At 45.7% G+C, this 17,134-nt stretch overlaps 1 protein-coding gene and 1 non-coding gene across 4 annotated transcripts; both read right to left on the reverse strand.

Annotated features, from left to right (window-relative positions):
• Positions 1 to 2,906: 2,906 nt before the first annotated feature.
• Positions 2,907 to 13,337, reverse strand: anp32a (acidic nuclear phosphoprotein 32 family member A). 3 transcript variants are annotated; one of them, XM_088920155.1, is made up of 7 exons: positions 13,171 to 13,337; positions 8,833 to 8,982; positions 8,610 to 8,732; positions 8,091 to 8,289; positions 6,679 to 6,803; positions 4,477 to 4,534; positions 2,907 to 4,145 (listed from the first exon to the last, which is right to left on the reverse strand). In XM_088920155.1, exons 1-7 carry the CDS (start codon positions 13,222 to 13,224, stop codon positions 4,084 to 4,086), a joined length of 771 nt encoding a protein of 256 aa, XP_088776281.1. In that variant the 5' UTR covers positions 13,225 to 13,337; the 3' UTR covers positions 2,907 to 4,083. The 3 variants fall into 3 exon arrangements, with proteins under 3 accessions (XP_088776281.1, XP_088776284.1, XP_088776283.1); XM_088920158.1 differs by lacking the exon at positions 13,171 to 13,337 and adding an exon at positions 11,881 to 12,157; XM_088920157.1 differs by lacking the exon at positions 13,171 to 13,337 and adding an exon at positions 9,523 to 9,630.
• LOC148831360 (small nucleolar RNA SNORA28) lies at positions 9,245 to 9,378 on the reverse strand. The gene has a single exon (XR_016091375.1). It is a non-coding gene; the product is annotated as a small nucleolar RNA SNORA28 (small nucleolar RNA).
• Positions 13,338 to 17,134: the final 3,797 nt, after the last annotated feature.

Below are 17,134 nucleotides of genomic sequence, written 5' to 3' on the forward strand. Positions count from 1 at the left end.
AGAATTATTACTCGCGTAATTGCAGTAACGTCTTTTTCAAACATACCAATCGTCCTTTTAACAGCGATATCTCAGGCTCGTCCTTGGGCTATGGGTCTTATTTTAAGCATGTTGAAGTACTCATATTGTAGTACGTCACGGCTTTGAGTTTTCTAGCATTTCATAATTGAAAGGAAAACAACTCATGAAAATACTTAATAGTTTTTCATATATATATATATTTTGTGAGAAGCAGGCTAGACTATTTGTTCATCGGAGTGTGTCAATACACAAAATGCGAGTGTCAATTCCCGAGCCTCTGGTGGTTTAGCAGCGTCGAGTTGTGCTCAGTTTTCAATGTGAAAACAAAACGACTTTTTCCTTCTTTGCCCTTCGTCTTTCGTTTAATGAACGTTAATTTAGAAGTTTCACCGCCCCTCATCTTATAACTCGAATGGAAAAGAAACTCAAACGGAGCACACGAAGGGTTATGATATTATTAAAGCAGTGGTTTGGAGGCTTTGATCTTAAATTTCGTCAATGCATATCTTCGCTCCCTCCAGTCCTTCAGTACAAAGAGAACTACGAAGCTTGAACCGGACAGTACACCGGAGACCTGTCGCACTCAATCCCACATCATTTTACAACCGCAATTTGCCGCCTTGAATTTAAGTATGGGTTTAACATGTGTGGGGCTTTGTGATCTCAATCTTTTTTTAATGAAACATTAGGGGTAATGTGTCGATTTCCCATTTAGAAGCAAAACATCACTACACCTGCTCAGAAACCAGAAGAGAGGCTCCAAACATTCTTAATAAACACTCGATAAAGTGTAATATTGTAGTACGTTTACGCAAAAACGCCGAGTTGATCTGCTTCCTTTTGTCACAGATTGTAGTAACTCCTGTAGCGTCTGACAGTGTTGGCCTGCTTAATTTGAGAACTAACACAGGTGACCCGGGAGTTAATTAAAGGGGTGCGTCAGACAGTTGGGGTCACGATACAGCAGCAGTGAGAGAACTCCGCAAATTTACAATTAGGGGATTCAGCACAGAAGACGTGCTTGTCAGACATTTCCCTGCTCAGGACTGGTCAAATCTAATCGCCACAGCGGGCACTATTAACGGGGGAAGCTGATCGTCTCCTATGATGTGAGTGTGCTCGTTTCGTTTCTATCCCACACAAAGAAAAGTAACGTTTATATTCGGCGTATATAGAGAGATAACGCAACACACTCAGTGCTCTCTAAAACTTTCTGGTTCCATTGTTTTGGCATTATGTACAAATTAAAATTGCACTAAGAAAAAGTACTGGTTTTATACTGGTGGGTGGCCTCTGAACTCTACCTCTCAAAACCTTCCGAAAACGTATATCCCTCGGAGGAAACTGCCAAACTGCAAAACTTATTTTTTTGTTCTTCAGCAAGATTTTGTTTTCGACAAGAGATGGTGTTGGAGTGGCCTAATTGTGTCAAACACTTAAAGATGGAACAAAACGCTAAACCAGTGTTTCAGGTGCCACTGTTATGCTAAGCATGAGCAGAAACCCTTTGCTCTTTGTTTTCAGGATGATGAGGCATACTAATTTTTTTAGGATATTGATTAGACATTTTGGGCCGATTTCGCTGGACTGATCGTTCTTGCCTGTGAATCACTGGAGTGCTGGTGAGAGAGGGGGCTGGGCTATGGTAATAAGATGAGGCAAGCCAGGTGAAGTGGAGAGGGATTTACCTGCTGCCAGTATGCTGGATCACCTTCAGGTGGACTCGGCAGCACTGGATCCAAATCCTCTTGGGGGGGGCGAATCAAGGTTTGTGCTTTGTCTACTGTGATGGAGGTCAGCGAGAGTGGTGCAGACATGAGGAATTACATGCCAACTGTTGTGCACAATAAACCAGTCCCCGGGGACTGTCCGGGCATGCTGGTCTGGAGTGCATCATCAGTGGAGCTATGGAACGTATTGATTGACAGCAGCCTGACTGCAGAGCCTCACTTACTGCGTTTCCTGCATGACGGGGTGGTGGGACAGCACCCATCTTCCAGCTTCCTGTGTAACAGAGGGTTTCTTGGCAGGTGCCACTTATGCCCTGCTTGTCAGACAAAAGTTGCTGTGGGACGTGTGGCATCGAGGGCTCACAAGACCAGTGAACACTGAACAAGCACATGGCTTGTCTGGGCTGTACAAGAGGTATGTGACCAAATCCCAAAACACAGCATTTGGAACCTGGTGCAAAGTATGTCAGGTGTACTGCTTGGATTTATTTACAACAGTGGCCACCTACTGTTCATCTGTGACTTCAGCGGTAATTCTTTGCTGGTGACTAAGGTGATATATGAGTTTATTATGCTGATCAACGTGCATTCAATAAAACATCAGTGCACCTGCTACAAAGAGACCGTCTGACTTAGAAGCAAAGCAACTTGATTTTAGAACCAGTTTTTTATACTAGGTACACAAGTAAAGTCAAAGGACATGTGCCCAAAAATCATCATTCCCCCCAACTTGCAGTTCATCCCAGGTTAAAAGGCAAAAAAAAGTACATTTTCTAGTGTATTCACATTGAATAATTCCCATTTTGGGATCATTTGCCTGCCCTGCTGCTCACAGACACCACTGATTGATAAGAAGGCCACTAAAGAGGGACTTGAGTTTGAGAGAATCAAGATGAAAAGCTGCACATCTTCACTCTCATGCTTAAAAGCAAAGTGCTAGAAAGAGGAAGCATTGAAATGCTCTGAATAGCAATGATTTCACTTGTGCTGCTTACTCAGTGCAAGATGTGCTTGTGCAAATCTGGCTCCAAAGAATCAAACAGCTCAGGTTTAATCCCAGTTCTGCAACTGAGACCTGCCGAGATCTCACTTGGGACATCCTGCTATCGGCTCCACATCTCAGTGGTCCATTCCAGTCAAATAACCCACAAAAAGTTATAAAAAAAGATTTATTGAAATTGTTGAATGACAAAAAAGGACAAAACAAAAGTCTGGCTCTTAAGAGTTTTTTTCAAATGTTTGCCTTTGTACAGATGACATACAGAAAAGGAAAAACAAAATCACTCAAACTGTTGATAAGGGAAATGAAAGTAATCTATTACATTCATGAGGCATTTTCAGTCAATCACTGACTGCTACGTAAGAAAATACAATTTTGCATTAGTAATATGCCACTGAATGTAAGAAAACAAGCCCAAATATCAGGTCATGCTCAGTAAGTCTGCCTCTGCACTCTGCATTTAAAAAGAAAGTTAAAAACTATCATAAGAAAATTCACAGATTCCATCTACTCCAAACCATAGTTACTGTTGTTTACAGGCCAAAGTAGTACACGGGTATTTTATAACTTCATATTTTATTACAGTTCAATGTTACAATTGAAATTATTTCATGAAGATGTCTGCCATTATCAAAAATGAAGCCTAATGCAAAAAAAATTTGGTCACTATTTACAAAAACAAAATACTGAAGCTATCCAAGCAGGAAAAAAATGCATTTTTTAATTTTCTGATAGTGGCAGACATAATGTATTCTAGTATAGGACATACAGAAAAACCACTAATAAAATGTGATTTTTGTGCATGTTCTAGTCGACAGAATGATGCATTCTTTTCCATGCCTAAACAGTACATACAACATACTGATGACATCACAGAAGCACATTTTACACTGTAAAAGAAAAAAAATAGGTATAGGTGATTTCTGAAAACCAGTAGTCAAACATTAAAATATACTCAGACATGCACTCTAATAAAAGGTTTTTGGTATGTTTTTTCTTTTTTTTTAAATACACAAGTCATCAGCAACCTGTATACACATTTAGGCATTAATAAACAGGAAATACTTCTTTACAAGGGCTGCACTGTCCACTCCATTTAGAAAATATTACTACTGCTGTCTCTCTCACAGATTCAAGGAAACATCAGAGCAAAGGAGAAATTGAGACAGGGGCGTGACAATAAAAATAAAATAAAATTCAACTTGCACCCCCCCACCTCCCCCCTCCCCGGGATCAAATCTCCTATTCCCACGGCCACATGACGACTGAGAAAATTGTACAGGGAAATACAGGGCAAAAACAGTCAGATCACAACAGGGGTGGAAAGTATTTTTAATCCTCTTCTTCTCCTTCGTCTTCTGGCTCTCTTTTCCTCTTCTGTCCCCGCTCCTCTTCTGTAAAGGAAGACAAACGCAGACCTCAGCCTCGAGTTTCCCCAAACTGTCTTGCATCCGAGCCAACCCGCCCACCACCCCACGCTTCACTGCAGTGCCCGCCACCCCCTTCTGGCATTACTGTTTACAGCTTCATCTCCACAGTGCCTGTGCAGCAGGCACTTGACATCGCAGGTGGGGTTTTACATTGCAATGAAAAGGAGGCTGTCCCCCTGAGATCCGACTGCAGGAACTCCACTGCGCAGAGGTTAAGCACAATGACATCCACAACTTCCCCCAAACTAAACCTAGTCAAATCAGTCAGGAAGAAGAGGTTTAAGACACAGCTTACCAAAGTCATCCTCATCTTCGTCATCTACACCATCGTTGAACTCCTCCTCTTCCTCCTCCTAAAACACAAATACAGCAGTTCACATTGGAGCACTGTCCCCTCCATCCACTCCAGATCTCCCCACCTCACTACAGCATGAAAGGAAAGTCACGATAGTGCCGTTCAAAAGCAACTTGCATGACTACTAGGCCACTGAACTTTCTATGAACAATTACAACTAGAAGAGAAGCTACTTGCGTAAGAGAGCAACAGCCAGCCAGCAGATCCTACAATATTGTGCTGGCATGGAGCGCCGAAGTACTTTGCCGTCTGGAGCACTGCCAGATCAGCAACATTAAGCCTTTACCATCACTATACATACAGCAGAAGCGCCTGTTCCACTGTATCAAACAATCACTGCCCTTCAGAAACTAAATATACCGATGTGTGGTTACTTAGAGTTCACCTTCAAATATGAATGTCCAACTCAATGGGTAATCTTGATCGACACCTCATGATTAATGGCACCAGTGAACGTGAAGTCCAATGCTCCTGTTATTCACTTGTTTATGAGCCAATTATAAAATAGTCATTAACTTTCAACTAGCATGGTGAGAAGGTTTGTGTAAGCCCCACTATTTTATGAAAACATCATGTTGCACATCAAAACACCTCCCTGTAGTACTGAGATCAGGCTTGATTTAACTCTTTATCTCTCAGCCCACGTGAGCTGTAGGAGCCCTATCCAGGTGTGATTACAGCTGGTGAAGTGCCAAAAAATTCCCCTCCAGCACAACTTACAGAGTTTACTGCCAGACAATTACAGACACGTTCCACCTTGCACTGCAGGAGAGCAGATAGCACTCCTGGAACAAGAGAGCCAACTTCTTTCAAAATTCAGAAACTCAAACTGTGCTGGAGATCAACTCAAGACCTAAACATCTGATGAAAAGGGAGTAATGGATGTATGATCTCCTGCACAATATATTTAAGATGCTCTCCAGACTGGAATTAAGAAACTACACCCAAGTGATGTAATACTTCAAATACAACATTGTCCTGAAGTTTGCTCCCATTTTTTTAAATAAACATGCATCTCACTCGGCAGCTGGCTAAGGTTTATCCTTAGGCAATATGAAAACTTTCAATATAGCTTAAGATTTGAAAGTTAAAGAATTTACCATTGCCCTGTTGCCTACAGTGACATCCCTTTCCCTCTGCTTCTCTATAGGTCACTGGCCTTGTGTTATACTAGACAACCTGCTATATAACAGGGGAGTTCTGTAATAGTCTGTTAACCTATACAAAAGCATTAAGAGTTACTCTTCAGCAAAAACAAACCCTAAATGCTTGTATTGAATTCGGCAAGGCTGTAAATGAATGACTTGATGCTGAATCCTGCAAAATAAAAATGACTGTGAGCTGCATATTAGCACACTGCCTCTAATCTGCCAATGTGCTACCTGGTCTAGTGACCTGCACAATGCAATAACTTGTCTTTACTGCTGGATCTCTTTAGTTTCCCAGTGTGCTCTCCAGGCATGGCGCAAAGCCCAATTCTCAGCTGTGTCTAGAGAAGTGTTCAAAACGGTTCGTCCAGCTTGGACATCACTACACAGTTCTGTCTGGATCGACTCTTGCTGAAAAGCCCAAACAAGCATCTGCTGAACTGGTAGTGCAAATTAAAGGACCACAACATCAAGATCAACCCAGTCTATGAGCAAGCAGAGTGATTTTAAACAAGACACTGCCTACTAAATAAACTAAAGCATTCTCCTAACATAGTTCTGGCAGTTAAAATGTTGCCTTATTACAAACAAAATAAGAATCCTGCCATACATAACCAGTCCCACATACTTTTAAGTTTGTATTTCCTCTCAGACAAAGTCTGGCCAGGCTACTGAGCTGAACTGTGTTAAATTATAAGTGGAATAAAAAAAAGAACAGGGGGAAAATCAGTGCAAAAGCTGAGCAAACAAACTTTGGAAAAACAGGGACAGTGACAATCCATGACGAAAGCCACCGATGTTGATTCACACCCTCAGAACCTGCAGAGAACTATAAGCAGCTGGCAGCACACCCATCTTTACCACAAATGTCTCCCCTGAGGTTCGGCGTACATCACATTTCTTCACATAAAATGAAATCTGACCTGCTTTCTTGGGCCACTAGGGGGCAGTTAACCATGTGATGTGCCCCCTTCAGCCTAAACCCAGCTCTCACCTCCTCTCCACTGATGTCCTCTTCTTCCTCCTCTCCTTCCTCCTCATCCTCCTCTTCTTCTTCACCCTCCTCCTCATCCTCCTCTCCTGGGGCCACCTCCTCGTCGTACTCCTCTTCTTCTACCTCTGCAAAGAGAAAGACCACATTACCATAAACCCAGCACAGCACCCCTTATACTTCAGCGGTTTTTAACAAGTGCTTCATCCTAGATCTAGACCTGACCCTTTCTACAGAGACAACACACTTGTTAAAGTGCACAGCAGGCTACCTCCCAACGATACATCACCCATCACCTAAAGTTAATGTGGTTTAGGTATTTAATCTCAGCTGACAATGGTTTAAAAGACTCCGGGCATGCAAGCACACATGCCAATAAAAACAGATCTCGACGCCGATAGAGCAAGCAGTTGTCTCAGTTGTGTAGTGGAGCTGGAGGAGGGTAGCAGGTGCTGCTCTCTTCAGCAGAACGTGCCCGAGACTGGATCCTTGAACACAGAACTCCACCTCAAGCCCCTGTGCTCGGACCTCTCCAGGACACAAGGCCTGGATGATTCACACAGCTGCAGCAGATGCAAACCTGAAGACCTCAGCTCATTTCGGCAGAACAAACCGTATAAATTCTCATCACGGCCGGGCTCCCAAACAAGGACTTAGTGTGTCGCGCTTTTTCATGAGGACTACAGAATACTGTACTAATAAGATCTCCTGTGTTCTCTAGTTCTACAGCCCTTCCCCCTGCCGTTCTCCAGCGGGGGAGAAGCAGAGTGACGCCAGCCCATCCTCGGCCACGCAGGACTCCCAGTGACCTCCAACTCAACAGCTCTGTCAGGCTCCACAACCAAACTCGCGGACATACGAGGGAGCAAAACTCAGATGTGTGGGGGAGGGGAAAAAAAACTTTCATCCTGGAGTCCTCAAAGTAAAGATGACCCACAGGCAGGGGGGACCGAGCAGATCCCAAGCTGCTGATGGACCGCTCTCACACTTGACCTTTCCCCTCTAACCCTGCATCCCTCAAATCCAAGCAACTGAAAGGAATCTGGCCTGCTTGCTTTAAACGAGGTTTGAGGAGAGGGGCCAGAATTTGCGGCCTCACTCGCTACCGTGAATAGATACGCCTTTCTGTCGCAACCATATAATGTAGATGGACTGTGTTTCTTTCCACGTTACAACAAGCGGACGTGACACTGAAACCGAGTGCCTGCCGCACGAGACGCCAGGTGAGCATCACGAGGCGGTGCACGATACAGAGCCTGATGCCAACGCTACCCAAGGCCATTAGTTCTACTCCACAAACAGATGAGAACAGGAAGCTGGGGTAACTTCCCCATTCTGTTACAGCATTCTGGGGCAGTGCTCCGTTACAGCCGCTTCTACAACAATGTACCATCACAGCAGGCGGAGTGCCCTACCTTCCTCATCCTCCTCCTCGTCATCCAGCCCCTCCACGTAGGCCTCGGTGTCCGAGTCGGGAGCCTCCTTGTCCTCCTTGTCGTAGCCATCCAGGTACGTCAGCTGGGGCAGCAGCTTGAACACGTTTTCTCTGTAGTCGTTCAGGTTCGTCACCTCACAGTTGAACAGGTCTAAACTCTTCAGGTTTTCCAATTTTTTCTAGGGGTGAAAGGAAGACGGGGGGCACCTGTTCATCATCCAGCGGGTCCGAGCAGCGTCCAACCGGCTGCGCTATGCTTGCACCCCTCCTTTTCTTTTTTTACAACTGGATTAGCAGCCATCTAACTCGGACCTTCCTCCCTTACGGAAGGATGTGAGGAAAGGAGCTCGCCAGCATCCCTCACTCCACACAGGAGACGCTCGTCACCACATGTTAACACCTGCCTTCCCTCCTTCAGAATCCCCCTCCCAGAGACGACCCCCCCCCCCCCCTCCACACACACACACACGCTCCAGATGGCTCCCCAGGAGTCACTCACCAGAGGTTCTATAGTGCTGAGGTCTTTGATTTTGTTGCCGCTGAGGTTGAGATGTGTGAGATTCGGGCATCGCTCTGCCAACACCTCCAGCCCCCCTGAGATTCTGTTATCACTGAGCTCAAGCTGCAACACAAGACGGCAAAAAAACCCCGTGTCCTTAACGAGAACCCGCTCACCGAAGAGCAGACCGCCACGCGCTTCGACACAGAAGAGGAGGCCTTACCTTTTTAAGTTTGTTTAATTTAGGCAGGTTTGCCACTGATGTTAAGCCTACATTGATTGTGCTTAGAAATTCCAGTTCTTCGAATTCATCTGTGAGACCCTCGATTTTACCTTCATTGGAGCGACAGTTATCTAGAACAAGCTCTTTAACCTGCAAGAGAGAAAAAATGCGAGAATTAGAAAACACACGCATGAAAAGCGTGTGATCCTATGATTCTGTCTTTTAGATTAAAATATATACAAAGCGGGGTTGAAGGCTCTTAATTTGCTATAAACTGAGATTCTGTAGATGCACAGTAGCAAAGAGGTGAGGTTAGGCACATCTCTGGCTACTCTGTCAGCTCTGCAGGACCTCCTGACTTATGCAACTCAATTTGTTGAGTTACTGAATACACTGCTGCTACAATCTTGAGTTTGTGACAGTCCACATAACAGCAAATCCCAGTGATAAGAGAATGCTGGAATAGGTCAGACTGTAGTTTTCTGTAGCAAGCTTAAATTGAGCCAGATCATTGTTGTTTTCAACTTCTGACACAGAGTGTAGCTTGCACAGGGTGACACACACATCAGCAAGACCTTACAAACATTAAACACTGGCATGAAAGCGTAGTACTCTCCAGTACAGATGGTAGGTTCCAAATGGCACCGAGCCAGAACGAGGAATTAATACTAGGGTACGGATCGTATTCACCTCTGACACTGCCATTTCAGACATGGAACAGCCATGCTGGGTATATCAGATGCCGAGCTTGACACAAAAAGTAGATCTCGTACAGAAACAAACCCCCAGAATGTGGGCAGAATTCACGTGGGAAAAGGGGGCAATCAGGATATTTAAAAAGAACAAAATACAAATGAATCGCGTCAATTAACCACACCAAACAAGAAATTAAAATTCCAACTTCGAAGCCCGTAACCCGGTCAGATTCCCCCGCGCCTGTTGAACAGAGTCAACGCAGATCGGACTCCGCAAAACATGAGCTTCATCAATCGTCCTCTGCAATCTGGCACAAAGCCCGACTACAACACATCGAAAGCAATAATTACGCCCGAATGAAACAGCATGCAAAGTGTCTAAAATTACAATTCTGACACCCCCCCCCCCCGATAAAACAGCTCACAAGGTCAGCTCCTCACAGTGGTTACAGCGTTGACTCGAAACACACAACAACTTCGCGAACGCAATGTGAAAACCGGTCTCTTTTTATTAACGATATAAAATCTTCCCAAGATAAATGACTCGCTTCCACGGGCTGATTTATTAAAGTTTTAATGGGCTCACGAATGAATGCCGGTCACTGGGAACTGCAATACTCCCTCAACGAGTCTTCCCGCCCCGGAGCGTTTGAGCCGTGGGGGGTGGGCGGGGGGAACTCCTCCTGAAACCCGTCCAGGCCAGGCGTGACGAGGAGGGGCAAGGTGTGCCACTCGGCCGGCTAGAGGTGCGAGGCCTGGACGCTCCTGCCCACACACGGCAGTGAAGCAGCCCCGGTCCCCGAAAACCATCCTCCACAGTACTACTCCAGGCATCTGTTATCCAGGACTGTAGCCTGGAAGACTTAGGAAGAGCTCAAACCTTGCTCGCCTCAACCTAACAGCTATGATGCACAACCTGACAGCTTGAGAAACCAGCGCTGCGTGTGAAGGAGCTTGTTCCCCCCCCCTCCTCTCTCCCTCCCCCATTACACGTTTTTACAATTACTTGAACACCAAGTGAAATGACATTCACGTCGACGTTGGCCCGACAGTATGTGAACTCAAGACCTACCCAAACTGGAATATTTCACCCCCCCCACCCTGGGAGCATGACAGCTCTGAAGGCTGGCGTAACGTTATCAAGATTATAACACGAATCCATTTAAAAGACCCTGCATCCCCCCCTCCTCACAAAAGCCTCCACGAGTGAATACCACGCGCGGCACCGTCACATTATCTGCAGTCCAAGTGCAGAGAGTCGAACAAGCCCACTCGTGGGGAGGGGGCGGGGGCTTCTTTTCTCGCTGCGCTGCTAACCCACTCTTTTCTGGAGCTTTCACATTCAGAGCCCCGTCCCGTGACACGGACGCCCGTGGACAAACCCCTCTTCCCAGCACTGTCCGGGTTATAACTGCACCCCCACCGGTGCCGCGCGGTCCCGCTCCTCCTCAGCGCGTTCCGCGACCGGCCGTCTCGACCCGGCACGTGGAGTCACAGCGGTCTCACGTGTAGACCGCTACTCCCGTTCTCGAGCGCAGTCCACGTTTCCACAGTCGCGCCAGGCAGCGCAGTGGCCCTCGCTCCGGTTGAAAGGCACATGTTCTGGGATGAGCCAGCCCCCCGGACGGACAATACCGGGAACGGCGAACGCGCGCCTGCTCGCGACACGCCACCGTCCGACTCCGTGTCGGTTAAAAGAAAAAAAAACAAGGCGAAGAAAGTCACAATCTGGTGAGAACGGGCAACCCACGCCGGCAGATACACCCTAAGAGAACAGCCCGGCCAGCAGCGACTACAGAGCCCAGCTCCACCGATCCATATCCGTCCAGCGACGCAAGTTACAGTTCCCAGCCACCAGTACAGTCCCTCATCGCTGAGGGAACATCACCGCAATTTCGGCTCCTTAATCTTGATAACATCTTGTCAATACACCGACCTGGAAATTAAGCGTAGGCTTTTAGCTAACCAATTATGTCGGGGGGAAATGTACATAAACAGTTCACTCGCCAACTTGACAACGCCACACAGACAAAATGGCTGACTAAACAGCGGATTTCGCGCTGGATACCCTCCTTTCAATGCCCAGTACAGTATCGCCCAGATTATGGGACATTCCTTACGATTTACAATCCAGTTTAAAGCCTCAACACACGGCGACCTAGGATTCGTGCACTGAGCAATTCTGCGTTTAAAGGAGGGCGGGGGGTGGCGGCGTAATCATAATATATCGGTAATTGTCCGCGACATTAAAAACAGATTGCGTTTGAAAAAAAGCTCAAAGTTACACGAAAACAGATGCAACGCGTGACGCACATTACCACTGTCGTGAAACCGGCAGTTTTAAGTGGTGCACCTTCATTTCCATTTAGATTTTTGCCATTGTTGCTTGATAAAATGGCGGCTTGTCCTAGATTACGATTCAGACGTCTCCAAAAGGCACGTTTCGACGTTTAAAAGGCAAAAACGGTGAAACCGAGCAGCCCCGGTCATCCGCAGGTTCGAAGCGACCCGCGGCGGCGGTCCGAGCCTCGCACGAGCTCGCGGCGCTGGGAACGAACATTCGCAGCCTCGAGGAGCTCGAGACTGGCCGCGAGCAGCCGACGCTGTGTTTGCACCGGCGAGTCCGGAGCAGCGCTTCAACACTGCGAACACGCAGTCGGTTCACTCCGGAGACACTTTCGGCGAGAATTAACCAGCTGAACTCCGTTACAACGGGCGCTACTTGCAATCCTCCCTCTCCACTATAAACCAACAAGAAAAGATCTTGTATTTAATATACCTGTCGTCCGAAGGGCTGGGGAATCGCCTTGTGCCTTTGAACCGCTCTGATTACGTATCTAAGGACATTTTAAACATAAAATACTCAAAAATCGACAAAACCTAATATTTACGTTTTACGTATCGCTCTTGGCGAGTCTCACAGCAAGCACTACTCGATAAATTGGCAAAACAGAAAATCAGTTACTTCTGTAATAACTGTAAAAAAAAGTGACCTAATCGATTTAATTCAACGATTATCGTGAATAAAAAATCGAGCTGCTACTTAATAAGAAAGCCCTTCGTCTCAACATTGCCTCTTTAAAAATTATGCAGCAGATTCCACGGCACCAGCGATGGACTATTTTTGTCCCATCCGAAGTTATTTATTTTATAATCGGCGGAGCCCCTGCGATTCTGTAATTAATCGGACGCACGAAAGTGCCCAGGTCAAACTTGCACGCCGATCACACTGGAGAGCAATAGCTAAAGGGACCGAAATATCTGTCAGTGTACATTGTTTGTTGATTAGAGGGAAAAGGGCGCGTTCGCGAGGACTACAAAGTTACAAATATGGCTCCTCACACAGCCTGCTAGCGGAGGAGCGCCGTGCCATGGGTAACTACGCTGCATAACCATAGCGTGCCAGCCAGCCTACGACCAAAGTTACTAAAACCCACTGGAGCGCACCAGCCTGGGCACATCTGCCGAAATTTAGGAACTTTCACCTCCACGACACAATACCCATTCAATCCACTGCCTTCCAACTGGGCTCACACTCGCACGCGCTTATATGGGCACCCCAAATTCGGCAGCCAGAAAATCAAGGGCAGTACTTTATAAAGCCTATGGAAAAAAATCCCAAGAATGTATGAAAAGAACTTACGTCTGACGGCGTTCGATTCCGCAGCTCTAGATGAATCCTTTTCTTCATGTCCATTTTGTGTGAGCTAGCTTGTTTTTTTTTTTAATTTAGTAACCCAGTCAGAGCAGAGTGTTAGACTTACGGGGCAGCTACCACCTCTCAGCCACTGTGCCGCCGCTCACTCTAACTTGATCGCTCAAAAGGGGGCGGAAGCCGGTCGCCAGATTGTCGTCACCACAGACCAACCCGGGGCGCCCGATTATGTACCAAAGACGCCTCTCCCCCGCCTTCTCCCTGCCTACAGCCAATCAGCACGCAGGGCGGGGCTTGTCAGATTATGTTCGGTTGAGACAGTGCGAATGTGCATTTAAGTGTCATCTCTGCGTTTAAGCGCCATTACTTTGGCCTGGTTAAGGTGTGACAAATATACACACGGGAGGAAAGATGAATCCAAAGTAAAATATATTTAACCTTATAATAAATACGCGTCGCTTACTGTTGATTTTTAATTAGTGCTGTCGACAGTGATCTAATTTGTCTTAATTCGTATTGTAAACACGCCAGGACACCCTATGTATGCACTGGACGGCAGATTCTGCTTGCGGTTACTTTTACTCATTTGTCTTTGGAAATAGCGTCGTGTTGTTTATTGAAACAAAAGTCAAAACATTACTCGTGCGCTGCAAGAGTCAACCTGGCTGAACTGTTACCGAGCGCTCCTCAATGAACTCTTGATACGCTAGATTTTAAGCGAATTGTGAAATCAAAGGGCATCCGCTTATAACACGAGGTAATCGGGGGGTGGCGTAAGGTGTTTTCCACCCATGACTAACTACATATTATAGGAATCTTGAATTCTTTATAAAGCTCATGCTGAGACGTAACAATATCATTTTAAAACAGAACAGCCATCGCGTTTAGACGTCATTTACCGAGTCGCATATTATAAACTCGCATAAACATGAACAGTACCTTTGTATTTTTGTAGAACTTTTTTTTACACGTACTGTCCTACTTTGAGATTTACTGTCACACCACGTGGCCAATCGCCAGTGAATCTGTAAGGAATCTAGACGATGCGTTTAAGTTTTCCTCATCGGGTAATCGATACAACCTAAGACACTTTATTAAATTCAATTGCATTAACGCGCTTTACCACTCTGTTTCTACATATAAAGGAACACCTGATAAATTCGTATTTCGTAAACCATTAAATAAGCACAATTACACCAAACCCCGCCTTTCAACGGCTTGTACACAGACGGAAACTAGACCAGCCCTTTCCATTTTAAATCTCCCTTTCACGAATGTAAGAACTCTTTCCCACTTACTAATGCTGGTATTTGAGTCAGACTGTCCGTTTCGATTGTATAAACGGTCTCCCATCAAAGTTGTTTTTTTACGCCAAACATTTACATTTTCAGCATGCCCTGTCGATTAATTTAAACCCCACGAAATCGACGCAAAGACCAGCAGCAGTTTAACAGCGCAGCACAGATGAAGCCACAATAGATCGTGTTTTTAAAAAGCGCACGTCATTAACCAAATCTGATCTTCTGACCAGTCGAACAAAATGCTTAAAAGGGGAAAAAAAAGTTATTCCAAAGCTTTCCAGCGGCTTATGGTGCAAATGTTTTACAGAACGCATTCAGGTAACGTCATGTTATCGCCAGTTCTTCATTTACGCACCAGTACCTGTACTGTAAACCCCCCTCCCTTGCTGAAACTGAACTCCAGTGCCGAAAACATAATTTCAACGTTTTTTCTTCCATAAAGTGGAGGCTGTACAGTTCAAATCCCCGATTCCTCACTGGGGTTATTATAAGGTACAAGGGGGGCGATTAATGAATACGGTCTGAAAGAAAAGATCACAAAAACTCCACGACAGAATATCTGAAAGCTCGTCCGCGTTGGCGTTTTAAAGATTACTCTGCTTCTGTGCGTCTTGCAAATCTGCAATCCACTGAACGCGTAATGCGTAATGCAATGTTACAATGCAAATATAAGTGATTCAGAGAAATTCCCAGGGAACAAACCTCCAACCCGCATTAGATCACTTAGTTTCTCTCAATGTCACAGAACTGGAACAAGCTAGCTTTCCCTTGAGCTGGATCCACCATTAACGTGTCGCCGAGCTGTTGACGAGATGGCCTAAGAAGTAGACTTTTTTAATGTCATAATGGGGGGAAAAAAATAGATGATGAGCCATAACCGCAGCCTCACCATACCCTCGTTTTAATTTTTATGGACGGGTATAACTGTATCTCTCGGGTTTATGTTACCAGCGGGTAAGGTGAGCAAGTACTTCTAAAAGCTACACCGTTGCTATTGACCGGGGGACCTACACGATGTGGGATGTACGCCAGTTTTAGTCAAGTGGGCAGGTAAAAATAACTCTACATATTGAGCTACAGTGTAACAACTTCCAAAGGTTCGACGATTGGGTTTAATCGGTTAAAAAATAACACGCTGGAGCCCATCGAGCCTAAGTGACCATAACGCCCTAGAAGACACCGATAAGCAGGCGGTGTCCTCCAGCCCAGACACCCCCCACAAAAAGAGGTCAGACGCCTTTCTTTAGGGTATAAATACACCTCTGTGTCCCCGACACTGCAAGTGTACGTAGCACTGGTGCAGTGAAAACAGGAACCAGGGGACGTAAGTGGAAATTACGTGAAAGTGCATTTATTTAAGACGTCGAATCCTATCGATATTCTTTTGCGGTTCGGGTCACAACACTCTCTCCGAAGAGATCATTTCACATCACTGCATCGTTCATATTTACGACTATGGATTAAATGCACCTTGACATTTCTTTTGTTAGGAAAATCTGTAACTCGCACGAGTTATAACCATGCACTCGTCTTTAAAAATTACGTCTGTAATAATGAGAGAAACAAAGAAGAGAAAATGGACATTTTGGACGGTATGACAAGACGTTTACCTTCCCCCAGATTAAACACTGTTGCTATATTGCCACTGGAGTTCAGTTTCCACACACGTCACCTTTTTGTGGGGGAAGGGGAGTAATACAGCCCCCTCGCCGTCTCCTCGGAAACCCCTCCACATAGCATTGATTGACAGAACAATACACCAATCAAAATCCCATAAAACACATTCGCGGGATAAAAAGATTCAAACCAACCAATAACAGAACTAGAAAACAATCTTCACTTCCGCTCCTTCCTGTAGCCGCATTCCAACCGTTGGGTTAAAAAAAAACCCGATGCAAAGACAAGGAGAAAAACAAGGTCACCTGACCGTATCTGCGCCATCTTGTCCGCAATAAAGCACATATTTAAAACAATTTTAAAAAATCATAATTTTAATTTAATGTACGAAAGAAATGAATTGACATTACCTATTATTCAGGTCATTTCAGTGTTGAGCTCCGCTGCCGCTTTTAAAGGCACGGAAGAGAGAAGAGGAGGAACTGCGTGGCAGTTCATTGTTTTCACAAAAGGCACCGGCTTGGTTTGCTGGCTTGAAAAAAAAAACGCATTGCATGGCGTCTCACTCTCTCTGCCTCTCGGTATAATAAAACGTCATAAAGTTTTGAATTCATTTTCGTGACATTTTCAAACAGACTTCCAGCAGGCTCTGGTGAAATGGAGTCTTCCGCTGCTGATTTCGCGGTGGACTGGATTTGTCGCCCGCCTTTATCGAGTTTTATTTGGAGCCATTTTTGGGGGGTCTCTCCCTGCGTGGCGAGTACCATTTTTTCCGCTGGGTGTGTCATACTAGCCGCCCTGCACTGCAGTTGCGAGCGGAGGAGTGCGTGATACAGGGTGCGTAGCGCTGCTCTCCCTGCGAGCTCCGCAAACAGTACGACGCGCCACCATGCCTGTTCGCCGCGGCTCCTGAAATATCCGCTCACTACGCACGTACATCTGCTGGAGGACTGCGTTCACCCACATGCGCCTGCATCTGTGAAACTCTCGACTACAAAACCCAATAGTGGGGAGAATTAACACTTGATATTCTT

This window comes from Atractosteus spatula, chromosome 7 (genome assembly GCF_055471065.1).
Source record: "Atractosteus spatula isolate fAtrSpa1 chromosome 7, fAtrSpa1.hap1, whole genome shotgun sequence".
Taxonomy (NCBI): Eukaryota; Metazoa; Chordata; class Actinopteri; order Semionotiformes; family Lepisosteidae; genus Atractosteus; species Atractosteus spatula.

Bases quoted from the DNA above. Each gene is read 5' to 3' on its own strand.
- anp32a (XM_088920155.1), bottom strand. From the start codon at position 13,224: ATGGACATGAAGAAAAGGATTCATCTAGAGCTGCGGAATCGAACGCCG. The intron at 8,983-13,170 runs GTAAGTTCTTTT...TCTCTCTTGCAG, and splicing joins GGAATCGAACGCCGTCAGAC to GTTAAAGAGCTTGTTCTAGA. The intron at 4,146-4,476 runs GTAAGCTGTGTC...CTTCCTTTACAG, and splicing joins CGAAGATGAGGATGACTTTG to AAGAGGAGCGGGGACAGAAG.